We start from the raw sequence: 14,315 nt of genomic DNA, 5'->3' as shown, positions 1-14,315 counted from the left end.
CTGCTGACTTTCAGTCCTACTTATGATCAGGGAGGCTGTGGTGAGTTTCTGACATGCTACTACCCTAGTTTCTCTCATCTAGGTTTCCAAAACCGGTGTGGCCACCACAGGAGGAAAATACACTCGGAATATAAACCTCAGCCAGCCCTGTCAGTGTAGGGCTCAGAGTTCCAGACATCTCTCTTCAGACACTCCGGGGAGCCTGTGGAGAGTCAGACATGCAAAATCCAAACAGCACAGCATTCCAGACCAGTCTAATCCCTACCATTGAGAGCGGAAGTGCATTGGCTCCAGAGTTGGGACAACATGATCTAGCAGACTTCCCCATCTCTCTATCCTATGATTCTGCAGGATGTTCAAAGTCACATGTTAAAATTCAGCTGGGTCAACGGGGATGGCAGAAAGAGAAGGAAAAGGTCCTACCTGCTCCACTCGGCAGAGTTTATCCACGGTGCCTTGGTAATGCTTCATGCAGTCCTCGGCCAGGTGCAGGTGGGTTGAATACTAGGAAAAAGCAGAGTTTATGATCCAGAAATCACTCACGGACGCATGAAGCATAAACTGAGCACCTACTATGTATAAACACTGTGCAATGCACCAGGGAGTCTCCAGCCTCGTAAAGGAGGTAAAACAGGCATTGAAGCAGAACACAAACATGGCAGAACACGCCAGAAAGTTCTGTGTCAGGAGAGGTAGGGGCAAACCGCATTCCAAAGGAGTCAAGCAGATGAAGGAATCCTGTATGGGGGTAGGGTGGCATAATGGTTCCACAATGTGTCCACAAATCCTTTGTTACCCCTCCTTCTAGGAGGTGGAGCTTAATTCCCCTCTCCTTGAGCGTGGGCTGGATTCAGTGACTTGCTTCTAAAGGAGAGTGTGGAGGACATGATGTAGGACACCCCAGGTCAGGACAGAAAAGGCACAGTGACTTCCTCCTGGCTCTCTCCCTCGGTCACTCACACTCGTGCAGTCCAGCTGCCACGCCGTAAGAATACTTAAGCAGCCCAGGGGAGAGGCTCGTGAGGTGAGGAATTGAAGGATAAAGAGAGAAAACAGATGAAGAGGAGAAAAGAAAGTCATAGGAAATAAGTTGTCGGTCCAGTCTTTCAGCTTTTCCTAATAAAACCAGAAGTTGATTAAAAACCTGTGATTTCAGTGGATCAGTCAGTGCAGTGGGGCTCTGAGAGGTCTTACTGAAGTTGATTACAGTCAAGATTCAAATCAATCATTTGGGATTGTCATACCTTGCTGAGCTCTTTCTGGTACTGGGGCATTTTCTTTAGCATCTGGGACAGGTCCCGCATGGTGGTCTATAAGGGAAAGGAAAACATATGGTCTCACTCTAATGGCCCTGACCTAAGAGGCTGTGCAAGGGTGGCAGGTCCAGGGCAGGACAGCAGCCAGCACCAGACTTCCCAAGTGCACGCTCGGAAACTCTCAAAATCAATCTGTTAAACCTGAGATCACTGTGGGTTTAGACTTCCAGGCCTCTGGCTCAAAAAATTATTGATTCAAATACCATGACTATCTTCTAGGTAGGGAACTGAACTCCGAAGTGTCGCAATTATGTTTTATTTATTGGACTAGAAAGTTACTGAGAGCATAATTCTTGCCAGGAAAGAGCAATTTTTCTTCTCCACACTGTTCTTCTGCATACTCAGCTCAAGCAGTCTTGAAACTGAGTTCACATTTCATCCCAGCAGAAGGGCTGCAGTTGTGTAGACAGGTAGAAAGAAGGAGCAAGGTGGGAAAGGGCCGGGATGTGCATCCTGACAGGTCACAGGGGTCTGTTTACTTGGTAACCATGTGACTCACCTAATCCCTCTCTATCCAACAAAAATTTGTTGAATTACTACTACACGCCAGGTTAGGTGCCGGAGATATAAGACAAAAAACAAAAACAAACAAACAAACAAACAAACAAGAAATTCTTGTCTTTGTGGAGCTACCATCTAGCAGAGGAGTCATTCCGACTGAGAGGATTAGTGTTCTTCGAGGGAATCAGGAGTGTGGGTGCACAGTGGAGGGGTACCTCATTAGTCCAGGGAGGAGCAGGGAGGATTTCCCTGAGAAAACGATGCCTGAGCCAAAGTACCAGGACTTGACAAGGCAAGCCCCAGGCAAGGAACTCAGGCATGGATGGAGCAAGGCCGTGGGTGCCAGAGAGTGGGGGGCAGACCTGAGAGTCTGGGGGGCCTGATAGCCCAATGCTATAAGGTGTGTCTACGGGTGGGGCTGGATGCTGCTGGGAACAGAAAGTCACCAGATGGTTTTAAGCAAGGGAGTGACACAATCAGAGGTGCATTTCCCTTGACTAAGATGGCTAAGCTACCTCCGATGAACAGTCAGGATAAGGAAAGGACCAGGCAAGTTGAGTTCTAATTCCACCACAAGCTAAAAAAGGTTTCAGGGTTCTTCTGGCTTAAGCTGACGCATGATCTAAAACCGTAAATATCAATCCTCAGAGTAACAAAATGAAGATCTCTATGAACATCAAAAGACAGGGGCACCCGATCTCAATCCTGAATACAAAAACAAGACAAAACAGTATTAGATGAAGCAGGGACGATGACCCCCTGGCTCACTAATCCTGTGCCAAGGAAGCGTCCTGCCGGCCGGCTCCCAGAGGGAAGACCGGGATTAGCCTAAAGGGCACTGGAGCTCTAGGATGCATTTACCTTCTCTCCGGTATTCATTCTCTTGCTGGAAGAAAAATCTTTCAGAGAACGGGTGACTTCCCTGGAAGACAGAAGGAGGCAACTAAGTTTCACAGCAACACCAAGTCCTATACTAGTGGCGCAAGATTCTTCCTTTAGGAATACATGGTGACTTTTCCTGCCACGAAGGTATGTACTTACAGTGATTTTTGAAGAGGAGAGAGAGGGATACATTGTTTTCCTAATATTCTGTTTTTTTAATGTTTATTTGAGAGAGAGAGAAAGAGCAAGAGGCAGAGAGAGAGGGAGACAGAGACTCCCAAGCAGGCTCCATGCTGTGAGCACGGAACCTGATGCAGGGCTCAATATCATGAACATAAGATGATGACCTGAGCCAAAAGCAAGAGTCGGATGCTTAGGCCACTGAGCAACCCAGGTGCCCCTCCTAACCAATATTCTCAACCAGGGTCTCCAGAGGAGGTGTACAGGATGGTTCAAGAGAAGGAATTATTAGTACTTCTATTTATGTTTATTTTACTCCATCTTTTTCAAATTTGTGTTTTTGTATATACTGTAAAAAATATATATATATTAGAATAAACTAGTAAATTCATAAACAAACTCACATATTGGAAATGTGAATCAACATTTTCCTAAGGTTGAGTGATCCAAAAAGTTTGGGGACTACTTTTCTGAACTGAACTATCCAAGGCTGTCTTATTTTCTTGCTTCCTTGTGAATTTCCTAAGACTATCACCAACTCAATGAAACAGCCAGAAAATATCTTTTTGCAAAAGTAGAATTGTTCTCGATAGCATAAAGGTCTTATAAAATAGTCTGTTGTTATGGGGCGCCTGGGTGGCTCAGTAGGTTGAGCATGTGACTCTTGATTTTGGCTCAGGTCACGATCCCAGGGTTGTGCGATTGTGTCCGGCTCTGAGCTGAGCGTGGACTCTGCTTGAGATATTTTCTCCCTCTCTCCCTCTCTCTCTCTCTCTCTCTCTCTCTCTCTCTCTCTCATTAAAAACAACAACAACAACAACATTCAGGTGTTACAAACATTTTGAAACATTTTGAGAGCAAGGCACAGATTCAATAGGCACAGATTCAAGGCACAGCTCTTCCTTAGAAATTTTAGGTAAGACAAAAGAGGAAGAAGATTACACACTGGCTATATAAAAGAAAATCAAATTGATGTAGTAGAATCTGGGCGTTTCAATGGAAGGAATCGGCTTTAAATGTTCAGTGTTGATAAAGCATTTCCTGAGAGCTACAGATGTTTTCGAAAAATCCTAAGAGCAACCTGAACACAGAATGGATCTTCTCACTCAGTGAAGTTGGTGTCACTCGAGCTGAGATCAGAAGGGAGTCATCATCACTGGTTAGCATGTTGGCAAATTCATCTACTGACCAGCTCTGTGCAAGTGCCCAGAACGTGCACATTAGCAACTGCCATCTGGGGAAAGGTTTCACCCTGTACTACGGAGTGAGCCCTGGAGCTGGGGCGGCAGGGGTGGCTGAGGTCTGGCTGAGGTCCCTGGGGAGGGATGGAGCAAAGGGATCTTACTGGGACACCTCCGCGATGTGCTTGTGGCGCAGCGCTATCCAGAGGTCATCATCCTCGTCCAGGAGCACTTCCTTCACCCGGGCCTCTCCAATGCCGCTAGTCTCGTACCTAGAGAGGATACGTCCCCACAAAATGTACCCAATTCCCTCTGATTTGTAACAGATAAGAGCTTATAGTCCTCAGCAGACAGATGTCACACGGAGGATTTTACCACAGGCCCCCTGACCATCCGATGGGGCATGGTCCGTATCAGGTCTGCTGTATCAGCACTGACACGGTGCAGTTTCTCGGGAAGGTAGAGACCCAGAGTTCTAATCAAAGGCAATGGACTTGAAGCTGTTTTAAAATCTTCAGGGTTAGCTAGTACGTGCTCAAGTTAGGTTAAAGGTGGGTTCAGAACGACTCGTAAGGGAAAAGCAAAGATCACGTTTACTCCTCCCTGGGAAGGACTGGGATACCATCCGCAAATGTGTGGTACCTAAATTTTCAGTTTTAAAATCGGCTGCCTGCAACAGGTCCTCAGCGTATTTTTACATGTGAAATCACGAACATCTAAAGGAAAGCAAGAATTACAGGCACCAACGGGGAAGAAAACTGAGATTCAGTCATATTTTTAGAACCTTCATTTTGAAACCACTACCTTTATGATTAAAATATGTTATAAAATAAAGGATAAAATAAAAGACATGAAAATAATACAGTCTGTTTCCAAAAAAACAAATACTCGTTTTTAGAAATTAAGTTTCGGATGACTATTACCAAGAAAAATGTTTATTATAATGAAGAAAACAGCTCTTCTACAAATAAAGGTCAGTAAGAAACTGCTGGTGACATATTTTATCATCATCATATTTCACGATCTATAACTAAGAAGTCTGAACCCTGAATAAGATATGCATCCGTTTGCATGCACAGACAGACACACACGCGCACACACACACACGCGCGCACACCAACATATCAACACCTCCAAGCAGGCTCTGAGCTGAGGTGATGTGAGCCGTGAACTAAAGTTCTAAAGCTCTTGTTCCCCCACAAGGGGCACCAGTTCCTGGCTGCTAATGCCAAGTGGACTTGGGGAACCCACAGAAAAGCTTGCAGGCTTATTAGCAAGACTGTATCAACATACCCGCATTCCCTAGGATGAAAGAGGTGCGTTTGGTTTGTCTGCAAAGCCACACTGGGTGTGTACACTTACTTGTATACATCATTTTCAATGGGCAGCAGGTCGTAACTCATAGCCTGAAAGGTCAATTCATGAAGCACGGGGGAGCTGGGGTCAAAGCCGCGGTCCAGGATCAGGAGCTGGGAGCGCGCCTTGTCTGGGCCCTGGAAGGATGGACACAGGGGAAGACTTTCACAAGCCACCCATACAACTCCAGCCTCTCCCACTGGCGTGGCTGTCCCCCCTGTAAAAGTAGCCCCAGGAAGTGAACTCTGAGATAAAACCTACTAAAATAGCACTGACTAGTCCATTTGCTGCTTGACGAGAACACCAGTCACACCATGCAAAAATCCAATGTGTCTATCTCATAATGAGCATCCTTTCAAGCAGGTCCAAAACTGTGGCTGGGCTCCAAGGTGAGCTTATGAAAGAGAGTACCATCTGGGTTCGGGTACAAACAGGGTGACCCACCATCCAGTCGGCCTGGGACCAAGGGGGTTCCCAGGACCTGGGATTTGCAGTGATGGAACAGCTCTGTCTGGATTGCTGTGGTGGTTCTATGAATCTACACATGTGATATAATTGCACAGAACTGAACACACGTGCGAGCACGTGTACAAACTAGTGAAGTGGGATTAAGGGCTGGAGATGGTACTGGTGTTGATTTTCCGGTTTAGGTACTGTACTACTGAGGGGGTTCCCAGGACACAGGACCTTCAGTGCTAACACTGGAAAGTCCCAGCAAACAGAAACAGGTTGGTCACGGCGGCTACACTGAGCAAAATCTCTATCATCCTGCCCAAGGGCCTGAGCATCTCCCTGGAGGCCAATGTGCAGGAACAGTGGCACCAGGCACTTTCTGTGAGCAACAGAACCAAGCTGTCCCCAGGAATGCCATATAAACACTATGGTCAATCGGCAAGAGAACCACGTGGACCAAGTCCAGACTTACCTCGCCCATTGTTGGGTCATCGGCTTTGTAGGCGTCGAGCTTGTCCTGGATTAGCTGAGCCAGCAAAGCATTGTCCTTATATTCCCTGACAAAGGAGGAGTGACATAGGGTGAACTGCCCGTGCACCCAACTGCTGGCACTGACTGCCTCAGGGAGGAAGGCCAAACAGTGCAAGGAGGGTCAAGGGAGACGAGGTTCACCTGAACTGTTCTTCTACACTGAGAATATAGTCATGTATTACATATATAATTTCAAGTGACAAATAAAATAAAAAGATTTGCTCAGTGCCTGGAACATAAATGATTTCCTAATTCCTTAAAAACAACAACAACAACAACAACAACAACAACAACAACAACAACAACAACTAGGGGTGTCCAGGTGGCTCAGTCGGTTAAGAGTCGGACTCTTTTTTTTTTTTTTCTTTTATCTTTATTTATTTTTGAGACAGAGAGAGACAGAGTGAGAGCAGGGAAGGGACAGAGAGAGAGAGGGAGACACAGAATCTGAAGCAGGCTCCAGTCTCTGATCTGTCAGCACAGAACCTGATGCGGGGTCGAACTCACAAACCATGAGATCATGACCTGAGCTGAAGTCCACCGCTTAACCAACTGAGCCACCCAGGCACCCCTAAGTGTCAGACTCTTGATTTCAGCTCACGCTGGGCTTCGTGCTGACAGAGTGGAGCCTCCTTGGGATTCTCTCTCCCTCTCTCTCTGCTCCTTCCCTACTCACTTGCTCACTCTCAAAATAAATAAACCTAAAAAAAAAAAAAACCAACAACTATCTAGATGAAAACAGAAGTAATCTTTCCAACTGGCTTCAGAAAAATGACCACCTTTCAACAGAGGGTACCGGCCATCCACCATTTTCCCGTGATCAGCCTGTCCGAGCCTGACCCACCTGATTCTCTCACTTCCCACAATTCAAATTTCCTTTGATCTTGTTTTGTTTTGTTGCAGGGGATACATATTTTTTTAAGTTTATTTATTTTAAGAGAGAGAGAACACAAGCAAGGGAGGAGCAGAGAGAGAGGGAGAGAGAGAATCCCAAGCAGGCTCTGCGCTGTCAGCACAGAGCCCGACAGGGGGTGTCGAACCCATGAACTGTGAGATCATGACCTAAGCTGAAATCAAGAGTCTGGTGCTTAACTGACAGAGCCACCAGGCGCCTCTGCTGGCGGAGCCAGAAAGGTACAAGTGAGACCCTGTGGGCCTTTCCCCTTGGCCAGGCCTGACAGCACTTCCTGGGGCCCCTCCCGATTGTACAGAGTGTGGCTGCTGCCACCTGGCCAGGCGCAGCGCTAAAGCAGCTCTGTTCCCAGCCCCATTCCTCCCAAATGAACTCCAAGCTCCCCTTACCCTGTCAGAAGCTATGGCCTAGCCCCCCATTTCTGAACTTCCACAGACTTTTGTCAGGAAACATCAAGAATAGAGGGAGGTATTCTTCCATGGCTGCACATTCCAGCAGACAAGGAGGCAGGCAGGACAGGGGGCCATGCTGATCCTCAGCACTCCTCCTACAGTGGCCACCCCTTCTGGGTCTCCTTGCCTGACTGCTGCTCTCACTCCCACAGCACTGCACTCGCTCCCCTGTGCAAATCCCCCAAAGGTTCCCAGGGAGAACCACTGACCGACACAATCCCAAACCTGGCATCCGGGGCCTCTAGGAGCAGCTTCATCTTGCCCCACTGCCCTACACAGACACTGTGCCAGACTGCCAACCCTCCTCAAACTCATCCTTTGTTTTCCCAACTCCAAATATTTGCGCATCCCAATGGCAAGGGCCAACTGTCTACACAAAATGCCCTGTACTCCTCATTGGTCTATTGGAATCTGAACCTGCCCTTCAAGACCTAGCCTAAATGTCACCTCTGGTCTCTCAGCTCCAAGGGGTCTCCCCACTTGGGATGCCCTAGCCCTCAGCTTATACTGCCCTCAAGCACTGGTCTTGCAGGGCCGCAGTTTGGGTGTGCACAGCTTACACACACACGTGTTGGTAAGCATGCTACCTACCCTTCCAGATCAGGGCTCCTAAGGACAGGGACTGTGTCTTCAGGATAAGTACACAGCAGGTAAGTAATAACGTGAATGACTTATAGAATCTGGGGAATATGTCCTTTGGAGAACTGTCCTTGTATTTTATCTTACTCTGGGACACCTTCTGCAAAGATAGTGTTTGTTTTTAAAGGTTGGAAAGAGCTAAAAAAAAAAACCAAAAAACAAAAAAACCCCACAGGAAACCTGGGTTGTGGTTACACAGGGGTTCAAATTTAGCTATTAAGTAACTGAATATATATATTTCATGACCTTTTCTGTATGCACTATATTTCACAATAAAATTTAGAGAATATCAAAAACGCTGGAAGAATTATAAATGCAAGAACACTCAAATCTTAACCCTCTTAGGACAACTGCCAGAGGAATCTCAGGGCAAAAGGAAGCTCCTCGCCCAGTGGACACACGAGAGGCCACTGAAGGCAGACTGGCCCGCTGCCTTACCCCCGATACCGCACAGCCGGGTACTCCTTCAGGGTGGCACACAGCGTTGCAATCTGCTCTGCCAGGCGCTCCAGTATAGGGTTCTTCATCTGAGCCTTGTGGGGACTATAGAAGCTCTGGAAAGAGTCAGCAGAGTCCAAGGAATACACCTGAAAAGGAAAAGAAATAAGGGGAAAAAAAAAAAAATATATATATATATACACACATATATATATATCATGTTAGCGTGCAAAATGGTGAGCTCTCGGGAGTTTTCTCCAACCTTGGTAGTGAGTCTGTAGAACATGTTTTCATTTATTCTACAAATATGTGCTGGGTGTCTGCTGCAGACCAGGCACTGTGCTAAACACTTGGGAACTATCGGTGACCAAAACATGACTGTCCTCGAGGAGTTTGCAGTCTTACAGGAGAAGGTACACAATAAACAATAAACATAATGACAAGTAAATTACATGATATGTGAGAAACTGGTAAGTGTGTGAGAACACAACTCAGCAGGGGAAGAAGTCCTGGGGGACTGGACAGGGAGGACACCAGGCCTCCTTGAAAAGGTGATGTTGGAGCAAGGGCTTAAAGGAGGTGAGGACCAGTAGGGGGCTTTCACATGGAAGGAACGGCTAATGCCAAGGCTCTGCGGCAGGCATGTCCCCAGACTGTCTGATGAACAATGAGGCCAGAAGAACAGGAGGGGAGGGTAGCGTAAACCCTCATAGGCCATTGTAAGTTTTTATAAAGTAAGGGACAAGCTGGAAATTATCTGTGACTGTGAGCAAATAAAGATTTTTATGGATTGAATAATTTCCTATCCTTATAATAAATATGTTGTATTTTTCTTCTTATTCTAGCAGTTTAACATCTCCTCTTAAATTACCTAGCTTATCAGCTATCAGTATTTTCTCAAAGTCTCACTTATATAAACTACCCTGATCTTCTACAAAACCTGAGGTTAAAAACAAATTTATCACTTTTTCAAAATACATGAAATGTAATATTGGTTGAATACACTCTCTGTGTGAGCCCAATCCAGGTGGGCTCACACAGAGAAAAAAAAATTCCTGCCTTCAAGCTAGGAACAGGCTTTATGTCAAGCACTAAGGGAAAGACACTGTCTTTAAACGTTCATGCTATACTGGGGCGCCTGGGTGGCTCAGTCGGTTAAGAGACCAATTCTTGATCTCGGCTCTCACAGCTTGTGAGTCTGAGTCCCCGTGTCCGGCTCTGCACTGACAGCACAGAGCCTGCGTGGGATTCTCTCTTCCTCTCTCTGACCCAGTCCCCGCCGCCCATCAAAATAAATAAACTTAAAAAAAAAAAAAGTTCACACTGAATGTTCTCCATCCCTCCTTACTTAAGAACAGGTCACTCTCTGGTGTCTAGAAGCTGATCTATAAAGACGCAATACGCCAGTCATCTTTTACCTTTTGCAAAATGCCTAGGAGTCCTGTTATTTTTGCTTCTTGTTTGCCGGGAGAAGACACGTTAACCAATCTTGCAAAACTAAGATAAAAATTTTGTATACTCTCTCACAATCAGCTTCACCTTTTCTAGCTTAACAGTTTTCCCAAGGGGAGAGGTTTGTGGCGGCGCTCTGGCATCTGAAGTGTTAACAGCCAATGACGAAGGCTACCATCTGCTCCTCCAGCAGAGTGTGAGCGGAGGTTATCTCTGCGAAAACCAGTCTCCTGTGCAGCAGATGGGTGTTGTCTGATCCCTTCCCCTGCTCTCCTTCCCTGCTCATTTTGGACTGGCTACCTTTTGGGTATTCAAGGAGTCAGCCAGCAGGAGTGAACGCTGCGAGCAAGGATGAAATGCATACAAAGAAAGGTGTGAGGGCTGACAAAAAAAAAGTCAGAAATAACCGGAGAGTAAGATGAGGGCATCGGGCAGACCCCTGAGGAACTCTGCTTCCATTCCATCAACATCCACTTATGCACGTCATTCGGCAATTCTGAATACACAATCTTCCTCCCCACCTCTCCTCACTACACACACCCCTCTCAGGATTTGCCAGGGTTCCTGATTGAGCAGCGAGGATCCAGATTTTCCATGCACACCCCACTCAGCCTCACCTGGGACTCATAGGGGAGAAATGCAATGTTGATTTCCGTCAGAGTCTTGATGACTTTGGCTGCTCGTGATTTCACCAGCTCATTAAACAGGGCATCTGGACAAGCTGCAAGAATATGACAAAAGACAGCAGGCTTTCCTGTCCGCTTGCTGCTTCATTTCAGCAGCTGCACACGTCTGGTGGGGTTTTTATTTTATTAGGATTTCAAGAAGGCAACTGGAGTGTTTGTCCCATCCTAAGATATCCACTGACTATAAGGTATAAAGGGAATGTAAAGCCACCTAAAAGGCCCTCCACATATAACAGAGAAACAAATGGCAATAAGATTGAGATTTGAGAGCTAATAAACTACTTTCTGATATCAGGGAAAGGAAAAAAAAAACCCGTAAGAGATTAAGAAGGGGATAAGAAAAGGGCCTATGATACGAACAAACACCACACATCTGACATGTTAATGAAAAATATAAGGAAGAAAATTGAAACCGGCGGGAAAGGCAGTACAGGCAGTTCTCCTGGACCCTTGAAGGAAGTCAGCCGCACACGAGACCCACCTGTGGGGAAACCAGGACTGCCAAGGGCTCTCCCGAGCCAAACATATGGCTTCGGATTCCCAGAAATGCTTTTTTGGTTTATTATTACTAATGTCACGTTCCTGCTCTGTTTTTCACCCAAATTCAGATAGTAAACAATTATTCTTCGTAAGAACCCTTCCTCCTTTTCTCAGTGGCGAGTTGTGTGGGACTTTCCCTAAAGAGAGGAACGGAGGGTGCACTGTTGTTGCTGAACTCACTAGCTAGCCAGCTCGGCCACCCCTCTCTTTGCTATTAACAAAGAGTGACCAAGACGCTTCTGCATGAGGCTCCCTGTGCAAAAAACCTCCACAAAGTAAGAAAATGAATCCCAGGATGATGACGCAGGTTCTGTCTGCTACAATCACCACTGGATTGGACTATCTTTGTAGCTGAAAACCTGATGGAAATACACTACAGTTTACGGTGATATCTGGAAGTCTATACAGTGAAACATCAAAGCTAGCATCGGACATTTCTTCTCAGCACTCAGCCCTCTAGTCCTTAGAAGAGGTGCTATTTTTCATCAGGAAGGACGGCATGACTGAGTAGGTTTGTATTTGCGTGTGTTTATTTTTCTCTCTTAGGCAATTTATCTTCTGAAGAGAAAATAAAAGATCAGGAGAAACGTGGCAAGAACCATTTCTTCCCTATTGACCAGCCTTGCTGTGCAGAGACGCTAACCTGGAAGGACAGGGGTGGGAACTGCCAGCCCTACTTACAGTCAGTGAAGAAGACGTGAGCAGCCCGGTACTTAGCGGTCGGTGGGTCCTTAAAGTCACTGATGAGAGAGTGGACAGACTGTAGAGGGGGGAGAAAAGGAAGGAACTGAATCCAATTCTGCCAGCAAATGTGGACCTATATCTGAACTGGGTTAAATCCAAGCTGCCTGGACAAAACAGCAGGGGATTTTTTTAATGTAGAATTCATGTTTGGCCACAACAGAATTCTGAAGCCTTAAAAGTAGGACTGTTTCAGAGTTTAGATGAACAAAATCCTCCTTAGCTCATTCCAGAAGACCGCATCAGTTCTTTGGAGCCACTATAACTTGGGTTCCTGAGAAGATATTCACAAAAGAGGAAAGTGGTCAAAAACCTTCCAGGAAACTCACATTGATGAAGTGCTGGCAATTTAGTTGCATCTGCAAAAACTCAGCTGTAAGCCAGTTTTCAAAAGTGAAAAGAAAGGAATGGAAAACTGGCAGGAATTTATACAGATTAAGAGACCTAAGGCAACTATCAAACAAAAGCAAGGAGGTGAATCTGGTCTGGACACCGGTTTGAACCAATCCCCCCCTAAAATGATAAGACAGGTCAATTTTGCCATAACCTGGATACTGACAAAACAGACCCAAAATTATAGAATGCCAGAGTTGCGGAGATGAGTCCCTACTCAGACACAGAGGGTCTCCTCCCCGGAGAGGGACTGCATGTGGGGGAAACTGGAGAGACCCGGACCCAGCCTTCTGGACAGCAGCTGTGTTTGAGAGAGCTTAATGCACCCCGACTGCACACTGTACCCCTCCTTCCGTGTCTGTGGACTGCACGCTTAATCAGAGCAGTGTGTTAAATGCGCGCTTAACCTAGAAATGTCAGATGCTCTGCACCAAGCCAGCACGTGCAACCTTAGCCAAAGCTCTTCTGGGGGCGGGACTTACCTTCTCAGACGGAGTGATGAGATACACAGCCTCCAGGCTGGGCAGCGGCTCTCTGCGCTTGTTGATGTCTTCCACAACTAGACGACAAACAGCAGCCCACAGTCAGTAAGAAAACATAAGTGGTGACCATAAAACTAGAAACAATCTAGACAGGCCACCTTCAGACTGCTGCAGGTAAAAAGCTATGGGGTGTGGGGTGGGAATCATTTGCCCCTTCCCTGCAAGGACCACATTCCACGGTCTCACAAGGCTCGAGATGTTAGAAAACCCGGAATTTTATCACACTAAGTATCTCCCATTTCAGTTTAAGTAACGTCTTTGATCTCTTGATTAAAAATGGAAAATCCTTGGGGCGCCTGGGTGGCTCAGTAGTCGGGTAAGCGTCCAACTTCAGCTCAGGTCATGATCTCGTGATCTGTGAGTTTGAGCACTGCATTAGGCTCTGTGCTGACAGCTCAGGGCCTGGAGCCTGCTCCAGAGTCTGTGTCTCCTTCCCTCTCTGTCCCTCCCCTGCTCGTGCTGTGTCTCTTTCTGTCTCTCAAAAATGAATAAATGTTTGGGGTGCCTGGATGGCTTGGTCGGTTAAGTGACCTGACTTTGGTTCAGGTCATGATCTCACTGCTTGTGAGTTTGAGCCCTGCATCAGGATCTGGGCCAACAGCTCAGAGCCTGGAGCCCACCTCGATTCTAGGTCTCCCTCTCTCTCTGCCCCTCCCCCGCTCATTCTCTCTCTCTCCCTCTCTCTCAAATAAACATAAAAAAATTCATTAAAAAAATGAATAAATGTTAAATTTTTTTTTTATTAAAAAAAATTTTTAGGGGGTGCCTGGGTGGTTCAGTTGGTTAATAAGCCTCTGACTTCAGCTCAGGCCATGATCTCACAGTTTGTGGGTTCGAGCCCCGCTCAGGCTCTGTGCTGGTAGCTCAGAACCTGGAGCCTGCTTTGGATTCTGTGTCTCCCTCTCTCTCTGCCGTTCCCTGACTTGTGTTCTCTCTCAAAAATAAATAAACATTAAAAAAATTTTTTTTTAATTTTTAATGGAAAATCCTACCTCATTCTGCCTCTTCATTTTTTTTTTTTCTCATCTGTCCTAAATAATCCCAATTCCTTTAGAATTTCCAGGTTGAGTTTATCAACAATTGGGTAGCTTCCATCATTTTCTTTTGTATATCGCATGA

At 46.2% G+C, this 14,315-nt stretch overlaps 1 protein-coding gene across 1 annotated transcript in view; it reads right to left on the bottom strand.

Annotated features, from left to right (window-relative positions):
• STXBP1 (syntaxin binding protein 1) overlaps positions 1-14,315 on the bottom strand; it is a 74,311-nt gene that overhangs the window by 18,416 nt on the left and 41,580 nt on the right. Inside the window, exons 4-13 of the mRNA XM_047069904.1 lie at positions 13,137-13,213; positions 12,202-12,280; positions 10,912-11,015; positions 8,843-8,991; positions 6,342-6,426; positions 5,423-5,553; positions 4,225-4,332; positions 2,679-2,739; positions 1,245-1,310; positions 424-504 (exon numbers count right to left, since the gene is read on the bottom strand). Of these exons, the coding sequence (XP_046925860.1) occupies positions 424-504; positions 1,245-1,310; positions 2,679-2,739; positions 4,225-4,332; positions 5,423-5,553; positions 6,342-6,426; positions 8,843-8,991; positions 10,912-11,015; positions 12,202-12,280; positions 13,137-13,213 (941 nt within the window). The remainder of the gene's footprint in view (positions 1-423; positions 505-1,244; positions 1,311-2,678; positions 2,740-4,224; positions 4,333-5,422; positions 5,554-6,341; positions 6,427-8,842; positions 8,992-10,911; positions 11,016-12,201; positions 12,281-13,136; positions 13,214-14,315) is intronic.

Source organism: Lynx rufus, unplaced genomic scaffold, assembly GCF_022079265.1.
Source record: "Lynx rufus isolate CCGP_SWC_20201006 ecotype Redwood Valley unplaced genomic scaffold, mLynRuf1.p SCAF_10, whole genome shotgun sequence".
NCBI classification, from domain to species: Eukaryota; Metazoa; Chordata; class Mammalia; order Carnivora; family Felidae; genus Lynx; species Lynx rufus.
The sequence above is the reverse complement of the archived record's forward strand: the minus strand, read 5'-3'. Positions and strand labels throughout refer to the sequence as shown.